Source organism: Protopterus annectens, chromosome 4.part1 (genome assembly GCF_019279795.1).
Source record: "Protopterus annectens isolate FY-2018-M chromosome 4.part1, PAN1.0, whole genome shotgun sequence".
Lineage (NCBI taxonomy): Eukaryota > Metazoa > Chordata > Ceratodontiformes > Protopteridae > Protopterus > Protopterus annectens.
The window spans coordinates 170,777,811-170,790,590 of record NC_056734.1 but is presented as its reverse complement, the minus strand read 5'-3'; the positions used below and the strand labels follow the sequence as shown (position 1 = coordinate 170,790,590).

General features: G+C 36.2%; 1 protein-coding gene across 1 annotated transcript in view; it reads right to left on the bottom strand.

Moving 5' to 3' along the window:
* The window catches only part of LRRC31 (leucine rich repeat containing 31), a 500,475-nt gene extending 488,251 nt beyond the window's left edge, over positions 1–12,224 (bottom strand). Inside the window, exon 1 of the mRNA XM_044070078.1 lies at positions 11,698–12,224. Within this exon, the coding sequence (XP_043926013.1) occupies positions 11,698–11,710 (13 nt within the window). The 5' untranslated portion in view covers positions 11,711–12,224. The remainder of the gene's footprint in view (positions 1–11,697) is intronic.
* Positions 12,225–12,780: the final 556 nt, after the last annotated feature.

Here is a 12,780-nt window from a genome sequence, read left to right as displayed (position 1 = left end):
CACACCCAAACTTCAGCCTATGAATACTAAAAGAAATAATGAAAGAAAGGGGAGGAATTTAGAAAAGGACTTAGTCTTTCAAGGACTAACCTTCAAGTGTCTTCTCCTCATCCATTTAAGGATGGTGTTCTGGCTATCTTGTAAGGCTTCTAGGTTCAAAACATTTCTGCAGAAAGGAGAGGCAAAGCTGAGAATCATTTGTATTGCACTGCTGACCCAGTCCAGTCCACTTTAGTGAATTAGTCTCTTAGATGAAATATACACACAGTGAATAACAAAGGACCAAGAATGAAACACTGAATGGAATTTCAAGACACTAGGAGACCCACACCTAGACAGTTGTTATATGAATAATTCAAACTTGAAACCACACTCTGCATCTAGCCTTGAGGACTGTGGCAAATAAACTGCAGTAGGTATAATGGGGCTCCAACAGGATTCATTGACCCATGCTGTCAAATATTGCCAAAAGTGCAAAAAGGACTAAGAAAGAATAAGAGTAAGAATGTGTGTCATGATCAAGAGGTCATTTGCAACTCTGATATCAGCTTTTTGCATAATGTGCCATTTCCTGAAGCTAAATTCAATGAATGTTGAAGATCATAGGAAATTACATTTAACCTAAATTGTCCCAAAAGTACCTTGCCAATACCCTTGCATACAAGAAGCAGATTAGAGCTGGATCAGTAATTCTCCTGATTAGGCAGGTCCAAAGGTGGTTTCTTAAGCAGAAAGGTAATTAAATCTTTCAAATTACATGAAAAACTCCCTCCTCAGAGTGGGCCTGGCAGTCTGAAAAAAAAAAAAATGGGCATTTTAGCAGGTTTTGACCAACCTGAATGAATCTGGAAATAGGCTGCAAAGTTGTTGGATGCATACTGAAACATAAAAGAGAAATACAACCAAGTAAAACTGAGGAAATCTTGCCATCTTGTCCAGCAGAGGTACTTAGGAGTGGTTATTGCCTACTGAAATCAGCTTTAGTCACAACAAACTGCACAGTTTCACACTTGGAGACTGAAAATATTTTCTGATTGATATGACAAATAAACTGCCCACTTTGTACATAATTTCAAAAGCTTGGCTGGTTAATTAAAAGCAGAAAAAAATAGCCCTGTACCACATTTTTGCCACCTTACATTGGATTTCTGTATGACAGAGTATGTAATGCTAGTCAGATTTAATTATGTCCAGGAGAAGGCAATGCATCTCCAGAGACTCTCTAAACTGTACTTCATATTCTTAAGGGATAACACTTATGATCCAATCAAGAATTGTTTCTTTAATCTCAACAAGACAAGTCATGCATGAATTGGGGCATATTGATCCAGAACAAATGATTACCTGATTACAGGTGGACACTAATGCCTCAGGATTATCAGCATTGCTACTCTCAAGGAAGTAGTCAAATGCAGGCGCTACTTTTTTCTCTTACAGTCATATTTCTTAAATTTCAGTATTGGATTTGACTATGATCATTAGACCTAATGGGGGAAGCTCTTCAAGGCAGTAAACCAAGTAGTAATCTGACCAAAACATAGATCTAGAAGCTACTACAAGGTGATCATATCCCTCTGAAACATCAAAGCAAGTGAATGACCTACCATAAACAAAAAGCCTTTTATCAGAGTCAATTTATCCATCATTGATCGGAATGTAGAAATCACCCGAAATGAGCCAGATTACGTTTTCCAATACCAAGTCCACATAAAAATCAATGAACTCTTAGAGAACTGTATGCACATCAGCGGGTGGCAGGTAAATGAAAAGCAATTTATACTCTTACATAGGATGTCTTGAGATCTCTTTCAAACAAGTTAAATGTAGTCATACTGAGATTTCACACCAATGTAGCGCAAAGCAGATATTAACAGAAACACCCCCCCACGCACTCAGGTAAGACAACAACTGGGCAGAAGTGAAACAGTTGGCTCTATCCTATTCCTTCTTGATATTTAACATTTCCTATAAAGACTGCGAGTAGGTTGTTTAATACTAACATAATGATAATGGTGAAGGGCCAACAAAAGTTCCTTGACTATCAAAATGCTTATAAGACCTAAATTACATATGTAATACATCAGTGTGCCAAAAGAGTCTGTAACAACTAGTTACAGATTAATTATTTGACATCTAGTTATATAATATCCACATGGCTGAAAAAATATCTTTACTGAAGGAGACAGCAGTTTATTGTCTAAGGTGGTTGAAGGTTCTGTATATGACTTTCCTTGGTCTGCACTGACAGGGACGTTAGAGTAATCACATTAATGATTATGCTGGGCAAAGTAGTACCACTAGCAATATTATCAGTAAGAAGTATTCTTTACAGTGATAATTGCCAGTGCATTCATAGAATTTCCATAAATACTGTAAAAGAATATATTAAAAATTCAAACAAACCCAGAATTATTTTTTTTGCTAAAATTTCACAAATTGTTATTTTTGGAAACTGTACAATCTAGACATATATTGTTGGAACACTTTTGCTAACCAGTCATATGCTTTCATATGACAGCAAGAAATTCCTCTCTGATTACATGTTTACTGAGATATTTACAGAAATATGAAAATATTTTCATATAATACTGAATATCTTTCAAGATGTGCAACTTATCGTGCAAATATCAACGATAGTTTTCTTGAGCAACTAAAGTTGTACCTGATGCCATGCAATAGTTTGTAAGTTGCTTGTTTTTTGAATTATTAAGTTAAATATGGAAATGTTGTTTATTTTCATAATTACTAATAAACAATTAGCAATATCTCTAGTATAGTGTAGTATAAATAGTCATTGACAATGCATTTTCCTGTCTCCCACCATCATATTGCACACCATACCTCTCAACAGCATGCAAGTATCTCAGTTATGAAAATAGGAATATAAATATGAAAATATGATAATAAGTGGCAAATAGTGATTCATTTCTCCATTGCAGGACATTCTATATTACCAATCTTAGTATAATTTTATTAATAAGTAATTGCCTTTTCTAATACCACCTAATAGTAACTGGTAGTTTACTTAGTTAAAGCCAGAGCAAAAAAAAAAATGTTCGGATGCCATAAGAAGTTAGGGGTTTTAACTGGATGCATACAAAAAAAGGTTGTATGGGGTTTTAGTTAGTTAAGTATCTGTGAGAAAAACTCAAACACAATACAGGTGTGGTAAGTCAAAGCATTTGTTAAAGTAACTCAACACAGCTCATTATTAGCAAACAAATTAGGCTTTAATAATCAGCTTTGCAGAAAATAGACCTAATAAAACAAAATATCCTCATAACTATACCTTTTGTCTTGAGGTGAACAAAAGTAATGTTAGCCTACCAATATCAAAAGTGAGAAGACAAGCAAAACTCTGAATTAGTGTCGTATTAGAGAATCCTGACAGGTTTCAGCAATGGCTGGTTTATTCTTGTGATTCAAACTGAATGTGACAGAGGTGGACCTGTTAAAATTCAGAAGACCTTTACTACAACCCCTAGAATACCAGAAACTGAAACAGTGAATGGGAGTATGTATACCAAATCTGGGGTTGTTGTACCTTGGGGTATACCTCCAACCTTGAGGTACAGTGATCCTGGAACTAGTATATATAAGTAGTAGAGATATGGGGGCACAGCCCCATATCAGGGTACCAGGAGATCTAAAGAGGTAAGGCCTCACTGCTAAAAACTTTTTAAAGATTTAATAGTGAGTTAATTGATATGTTTTTATTTTAATAGCAGTTTACTTTGTAGTGCTTAGGACTGGAATCCATGCCTGCAGAGAATCACCTCTTAGTCTTATTCCTTTTCAGTCTCTAGCAATGTGTATTACAATTCTAACATGTGTCCTTCTCTCTCCTTATACATAGACTCACACACACACACACACACACACACACACACACACACACACACACACACACACACACACACACACACACACACACATTATATATATATATGTTACTGGAACACCATAGCCTGTTATTAGAGTAGTGTATTAGTACATTTTGAAGTACTGGCATTTTTTCTGGCTGATTTAGTATTTGATGGGTGAACATGAGTTGCTTATAAGTAAGTAGATTTGGACGTTTGAGCCAGGATAGTTGTTTTAAAGCCAAATAATGATGGGATCTGAAATTTGTTACTGTGGCCAACTTTGCAATTTTATTATAGCAAGTTTTGGATTTTGCTAGGTCAGATTTCTTAAAGTTTGTAAGAATTTGTGAGACCTATAATAGCGTAGAGATAAGATAGGTTCTCATTATGGTGGCCTTTAAAAATTTATTTAGAAAGTGTCAGTTTCTGCACAGGGTTCCTAGTTTTTGTGAACTTTTTTATGGTTTGTGATATATGTATGTCAAATTTTATATTATGGTCAATGACCACTCCAAGTAATTTTGTTTGGGAAACTGGAAAAAAAATTGTATGGTTTAATGATGAGATATTGAATGGTGGGTGGGAGTCTGCAGCTCTAGTTGGATAGAAGAGCATATGTTTTGTTTAGGGTTAATTATGTTATGCATTATTTAGCCAAGATTCCACAGCATTAAATGACTGCTGGGTGATTTTTTGGAGTTTTTGTAGTGCTGGGGAAGCACAAATCAGGGTGCAATCATCTGCATATTGAACTACAGAGACAAATGGGGTGGCAGTATGAAGAGTGTTAGTAAAAATAATAAAAAGGAGAGGGCCCAGACTAGATCCCTGATCCCAAAGTTACAGGCAGCAATGAAGAGAGATTTTGTTACCATTTTACACATTGCTGGCTTCCAGTTAGATATTGCTGGAACCAAGTAAGTGCTGAATGGCAGAGTTTAAGTTCTGAGAGTATAGTTAAGAGTTTAGAATGGAAGACAGTATCAAAAGCTTTGGACAGATCAAGAAAGATTGAGGAAACTAAATTGCCATGGTTAATAATGTCAGTAAAGTTAACAAGGGCAGTGGTAGTGCTATGATTAGGACAGAAACCATGCTGAGTGTGAAGATTGTTAGTTATTAGATAGCTCAAGATTTGTGATTGGATCCACCTCTCACGTATTTTTGCTAATGGTGATAGTATAGCTATTGGCCAATAATTTGATAATTCTGTTGAGTTTCCACCTATATATAGTGGGATGATATGTGATACTTTTCAAAATTTTAGGGACTTGTTCTGAGATGGATCGATTTATTAATATGGATACTAATAGGATATTGGTTCTGCTGTGATTTTTAGATATTTGGCAGGTAGATAGTCAGCAGCAAGTGTAGTAGGTTTAAGCCTTTTGAGATATTTAGCTATGGTGTTTATTGGGAAAGGTTGGAAAGATAAGTTATTGGGATCTAGTGTGGGTACTACGTGAGTCTGGACAGGGGAAGAACAATTATTGTTTGTGAGGGCTAGTATGGATTCAGTAAGGTATCTGTTAAATTGTGAAGCTATGTTGTCTTTAGTATCGGTGAGTATTGGGGCGGGAGTACTAGTTTATCCTGGCTGTAGGATTCTTTTGATGGCAGCCCAGAATTTTTGTGGGTTTCTTTGATTTTTTTTTTATTGGACACTAGTACAGTTATTTATTTTTGTCCTGTCTAATATATTTTTTTAGCTTTATTTCATAGTTTTAGATAATGTCTGTTTGTTTGTTGTAGTTTTTTTGTTGAGCCATTTCTCTCAGGCCTTATCTCTAGTTTTTAACAGAGATGTTGTTTCTTTGGTTTGCCAAAGATTTTGTCTTTATTGTTCTGGGGGGCCAATATGTTTAGGATATTGAGAAAGGTTGAGTTAAAGCATTAAACTGCAATATCTAAAGGGAGATCTTTGAGTGGTCCCCAGTTGCATTTTTTAACTAGTTATGAACTCTTGGGGGATACATTTTTTTCTTATCTTGGATTTGGTGGTAGGTGGTGAGTTTATGTGGATTTATTCAGTGTCAAAGAATGTAAATTGGAATATGGTTACTGAGGCTGTCTGGGAGACAGCCAGAGTATAGGGATAAATGTGGCCTGTTTATAAGGATCCAGTCTAGGATTGAATGTTTATTTGATGTTTTGTCTATTCTAGTACAAGTTTGGATTGTTTGTGAGAAACTGTGTAGGTTAATGTGGTCACAGGTATTTTGAGAGTTGAAGGAAAACCAGTCCACATTAAAGTCACCCATTATAATTGTTTCCTAAGGGAGGGATGTTGCTGTCCAATTTAGGATGTGTTCTAGAGTAGTCAGATTGTTCCAAGGTGGGATGTATGCTCCCACTATGTTCAGATGTTTCTTTGGCTTAATTGTTAGTTTAATAAACAGTATTTTTGTGTTGATAAAGTTTGGGATGATTAGATCTAGAGTTTCTAAACTGAGATTGTTTTTATATAGAAAGGCGATACCACCACCACTTTTCTGTTATCTATCTAGCCTATGTATGTTGTATCCTGGGGGAAGTATTTCTTTGTTAGAGATATCTGATTTTAGTCAGGTTTCTGTTACAAGGGCTATATCTGGAGTATACAGAGCAAGGGTGGCATGCAATTCTTGAATTTTGCACAAGATACTCCTGAGATTTACATTAAGTAAGAGTAAGTCTGTACCTTTTCTGGGGAGAGTTAATAGTTGTTGGGAATAGGTTGGGGTGTGAATATCTAGATGGGTTCCCTTTATTTGTGGCCCAGGGTTGGGGTGAATGTTCCCACTAAGTACAAGCTGCGATGCAATATGAACTATACATTTTAAGTATTTTGATATAAACTTATTGTACTTCTGCATAACATTAGGGTAAGATTGTTGTGTGAATAATAAATGGTGCATGGTTTATGTTTGTGGGATTATAGAAAGTTGGTGCTATTATTACATTTGTATGTTTTAATTGTAATGGGTGTGGGAAGGAGATAGTGGGAGGGATGCTGCATGGTAAGAGGTTATGTGAGCTGTAATACATAGAAACAACTGATGGGTATAAAGTTATCATATTGCTTACTACTAATGTTTCAGATATATCTAGGCTAAAGTAATAATGTTATGGGTGGGTAGGAATAATTGTTAGTTGTAACTGAGTTTGATATGTCAGGGATTTAAAACTATTCTTTTGTCAATTTATGACTTATTACACTAAAAGATGTAAAGTAGCAGGTGGTTAAGCAATTGGAGTGTAATATATGGGAGTTAGTATGATACAGTTTAATTGGTTAATTGGAATGATATAAATTTGGATTTATCTTGGCTGTGATAAGATTGTTTTATTTCAGGGGAGTGGCTATTTGGGAATAAGTTTAGGCATAGCAGGGGTGTGTGGGAAATGGGGGTAGGGTAGGAGAGAGGAGAGACCCTGAGTGAAGCGAGAGCAAACAGACCTGGTAGAGCCAGTCAGTGTGCTTGTGACCAGAAAAAAAAAATAATCAACAAAATGGTCTGGATTGAAGGTAGGTAGGAATTTAAAGGAACTGTAGTCCCTTGGTGATTTTTATTTTTAAAGCAAGTAGATTTTACTTATTTGTAAACAACATTCTGCAGTAATCACAAAACAGCTAAAGGGTAATTTTGTTTTTGTTAGTATTATACACTAGCAACAGCTATAATGAGAAAAACTACAGTGAAAGGTAATTAAGCTTACTATTTTACCCAACAACAACTAAGGGGAGACAAATCCACTTAGATCTTAGAGCCTATTTATCAGCTGGGGGGTAAATTAAACAGAAAATGCTTGATATCGTCACTGGTAGTGTGCTCTCCAAATACCCTAATAACAAGCCAGTTAAATAATCAGAGTCTTGACCATGACCTACATTGATTTTTTGATGCTCTAAGTTTCTTTCTTCTAGCACTTTACAGTTCCTGGTTGCTTGAGTGGGTTCATCAAGCGCAGTGAAAAGAAATTACAGCCAAAATACTGGATATTTCCAGGGATAGTTGCTAGAGTTAGTGTACTGTAAAGAAAAGGTATAAAATGAATATGCTTGCTGATACTTACACTAGTGAAGCTCTAGTTAAAGAAAAACCTCTCCTCACTTACTCTAAGCACCTCTTGTGGCAGCTATGGCATAATACATTATACTTAAGTAAACTCTTAACAGTATTTAAGTAAAAGGAACAACCAAGACTTGCAGTAAAACAGAGAGATATGCATACAGATACAATTATCGCCTCACAGTAAGAGGTTCTCCCATTCGATTCTCAGCTTCTGTGTGGAGTCTGCATGTCCTCCCTGTGGTCGAGTGACATTAAAGACATGCAGGTAGGTGCGTGCGTGAACGGGTGTGCCTTCTTTGAAGGTTGGGCATCGGGCTGACAACTCGGCACTGTAAAAATCCACTACCAATCATGAGTGGACCGGAGTTCCGCTGTGGCGATCCCTAACTTGGAAAATCCAAAAGACATTACTTACATACAGATACAATTAGGAAGCTTAAATACTCTATGCAACTTTTAAGGGAGCTATGCTACAATATGATATACTTATGGAACTGCTATCAGTATTGTGTAAAAGGAACAATCGAGAAAAACCTTGCAGAAAAATAAAGAGAATTTAAATATACATAATCATTTAAAAGCTATAACTCATTCCCATAAAATGCTAATATCATTCCAGTTCACTTAGAATAATCATGTGACCACTACTACAGTCATTAAACAAGTAAAACCTTGTTAATTTTCGTAAAGGGGCCTGTACATTATAAACGTAAAACCTAGAATTAGAGATAATTACTAAAACTGCTGCAGTCATTTTAGTAGTGTAGAGAGTTATAATTTCAGCATTTCAGAGAAGGCCTGTTAATAAGCATGATTAACAGTTGTTATAGAGTCAATAAACACAATTATGTATCACTAACCCTTATGTCAACAAAAATTCAAATATGAAAGAACAACAGATGTTAAAGTCTAAACTTACTGACCTGAATGTAAATTCCTACAAACTGTGCTACCTATGTCAAAATTGTATTTCAATGTCAATTTATCCACCTGTACCTGATTGCATATATGTATTTACCATTGCATTATGTAACCTGTGTATCCACATATGTATGTACTTACCATTGCATTATGTAACCTTTGTAACCATATTGCTTATTGGAGCTTTTCTCCCCGGGCCGCCACTGAAAATGGGCACACCACTGGCCCAGTGGACTTCGCCGGTAATCAAACTGAAATAAAATAAAATAAAATAAAATGCTATTAATATTGTAAGTCCTGCATTTCAGTAGCATACACTTTAAGGAGCATTGAGAAAATAGCAAGGATACCTACATGGGGAGCACACAGAACCAGCAAAGAGAAGAGCAGTATCTGGTTTATTTTTTTAAAAATGGAGCCCGATCTTCAGTAGGTTTAAATAAAGTAACTAAGTTCCTTAGGGGGAGGAAGAAAGGATTACCTCATTGGTCAGGTGGGAACTGGTTCTTACAGGGAAAGACAGAGCCAGTCATGTACTTGTGACCAGAAAAAAACAATCAACAAACTGGTCTGGGTTGAAGGTAGGTAGGAAGTTAAAGGAACTGCAGTCCCTTGGTGGTTTTTATTTTTAAAGCAAGTACAGGAGTATCCATTTGACCACTTAGGTGGTAGCAAAGCAGCAAAGCTTAGTTAAGAACAACAAAGGCTTTTTACCTTGCATGCACACTCTGATAATTTGAATTTCAATGCATGGACCCAGAACAAAACAGACTCTAATATATCATGCATTTGTAATAAGCAGTTCTGAATAATTTTATATTACTATTTGAAAGGACCAAAGCAGATGGAAGTCAAGGAAATATTTACAAGGTCACAGAGAGAGAGCGCGAGAGAGAGAGACTGCAATATCATGTTAATTCTGCACTTCTTAACTCCTTACCTGTTGCTATGCAAGCAACTCTGCTTCAGTAGAAAACCGGCATAACTAGGAAATGGTGATTATAGGAAATTATAGAAGGCCTCTGTGATTGTGCTCCAAATTCTGGAAAAAGGCAACTTTGTTAAGCACCTTTCTGATATAAGAAAAGTGGTTAACAGAGCTCTGTTACACGTTTTCATTGCAGTAAAGCTGTAGCCTCATGCTAAAGCATTAACAGCAAGCCACAAGGAACAGTGTTTAAAGCATTTCACAGCTTTAAAGGCTGTAATACACTTTACTATCGTAAATACAAAAACGTGTAACAGAATGAAGTGTCAAATTATTGTAAAGTCATTTGTTTAGAAGAGGGACACTTTGTTTCTTTGTTTCTATCTGTCATATGTGTGGCAACACTTAAGTGTTTTTATGGTGTTCTAAGTGGAAAACACTTCATGTTCCTTAGTATATGAGGGCAGCTAAAGCTTAGTGCATTAGAAGGAATTATGATTACATCTCTCTGATCATAACTAACTAGTTATGTGTTCTCCAGGTGAATTTCTTCACATCTATGTTTGAACACATAACAAGCTGGTTGAGATCATACACCTGATCATAATCATTTATGTGATGTTTCTTGTTTTATGTTATCTTGTGGGGTCTTCAAATAAAGAAGCCCTCTGTGGCTGAGATCCTCCTATTAGGGGTCTAGAACGGTATGGAATGGTGGTATTCTGTGTCTGGTAGTGCGCACAAATCCACTGCAGACAGCACAGTATATTCATCCACACAGGAGAGAAAAAAATGAAGCATTTTTACAAGGCTGTACTAAACAGCCATCACTCTGTGTTGTAAATACCATACCTTTAATGCAGAAGTTAGAGTACTGATACCAGAGTGACTGATAAGGGTAGTGACTGTAGATTCAAGGCATAACTACTGTAATATACTATGATTCGCTGGAACTGTGGAAAATCTCTAGTTTTGCTATTCATCTTTCTCGTGCTTATACTTTTTTTTCTGTAATTATTCACTGTGTGAGCAGCTGTCATGCTCAGTATTGTTTTTTTACTATGTGACTGTAAAAACTATTTATAATATATCCTGTGTATGTTCTCAAGTGTTGTATTTTCTGGAGATTCTCTCCCTAGAACTCTGCTGAATAGAGGATTTCCCCAGACAGACTTTTTCAGTTAAGTAATGCAAATATATAAATGAACATGTTACTGAAAAAATACTGCAGTCTTCTTAGACACAGAACCACTTAAAGCATTGCAGCACTCAGCCTAGTTAATACAGCTCATGAAAAACTCACAGCGTAGCTCACTGGAAACAGCCCATAAAGCAAACACTGGCATCTACTTCAGAAGGATTATTGTAAACAGTGTTGCCTGCGTTTTAGATGCCAAAAGTAGGACTTTTCATATGTCAATTTTTAATTTTGTGGGACAAATTGCACCCTCACAAGGATTTGTTTTCAGTTTATGTCTCTTGTAAACACTTAGTTGTTTCTGCTGTTTTATGTCATGTTAATGTGTTTCTGTAGTATGCTGTAAAAATAGTTTGAAAATGGGTTTCTCTACTAAATCATTGGGATTTTGCCATCTTCCAATTATTTTGTAGGATACAATTGTCAAAATCAGGACTGTGCTGTAAAAAGGGAACAGATGTTAGCTCTACTGTAAAACAGCGTCCTTCCCTCCTAGACTGTGATAACAGCTTTACTTAGTACAGGATTATCAGTGTCTAGTATTTTGGCCCCAAACAGATTAAAATGTGTTGGCAGCACTGAACAGTACAGAATGTCATTCAGCAGTTCAGTGTGCCATTACAGCTGAATACCTGTACATAACACCTGTGCATATTTACTTTAGTTACCAAGAGATCAAGGTCTTCGATCCACAAAGCAAGCAAAATAAAAATCCAAAGGTACACTTACCTGCAGCCTCCATCTTTCACTATACTGCTAATCGTAAACTGTCAATATCCAAAAAGAAGAATAAACTGTTGTTTATTTATTTTACAAAAAAAATATCCAACTTTAAATTTGTGCAGCAGAGACAAATGCACTCAGTTCCCATTTAACCGCTTTTTTTCCAAAGTATCTTTATCGTGCCCATGTGATAAAAATTACTGTTGGATTCAGGTGCTCCTATAACCTAACAAGCAGACAGATGAATGATACCATATTACCAGAACAAAGTTTCAGTAATATGCAGTTTTTACAGTAAGCGATCTCAGTCAAGAATAGTTTTTGTGTTCTTGTATTCCATTCTGTTCTTTGAAAACGTATATCTAAGGCAGTACAAGTAATACATATTTTCAGATTGCTTCTTATCTGTTGTGAAGTCCTTCAGTTCTTCCTCCAAAAAAGTTAACAGAAGTTTGTAAACACTATTTGGATTTTCTGCATAATTCTTTCTTAAAAACAGCACTTGCATTCAGGAAGTTGGACTTGTACTTTGAAACTTCCTAGTGTGGTCAGGTGAGAGGTATTAAGCAGACCATGGCTTTCAGATGACTGGTGTTTGGTGTCTAGTTACCACATCAAAGCTCCTCCCAATATCATGCCCAGAAACTCAAAAGAATTCCTTAAGTATGCAGGTGCACAAACTCAGCCACAGGCACCAGTACACACCCGTTCCCTCAGTTAAAATAATTCTAAGATGCACAACGCTTCTGCTTCTCTCTGAGCTTCATTTGGTAGAAGTACAATATGTGTATTTGGCCATATATATTCTGTGTACATTAGATTCTTTAGCTGATGTGTACTGAGCACTGAACCTAGCTATCTAGAGCCAAACGCATATTTCTTATCAAGTTGTTACGCACTAAAGTGAGATACAGCTTTTCAAGGGTGTAGCCATTTTTTAAATTATACACCAGCTTCCAGACTGTTGTTGTCCTAAAAGAAGTAGCTGAAAGCTTAACTCTTTGATAGGTTCATAGGTGTGTACTAGGCTAATGGCCCTGGAGCCTTTACAAGCCTAGCCTAAAGAAAATTGCCCTGGCAATGTGCCAC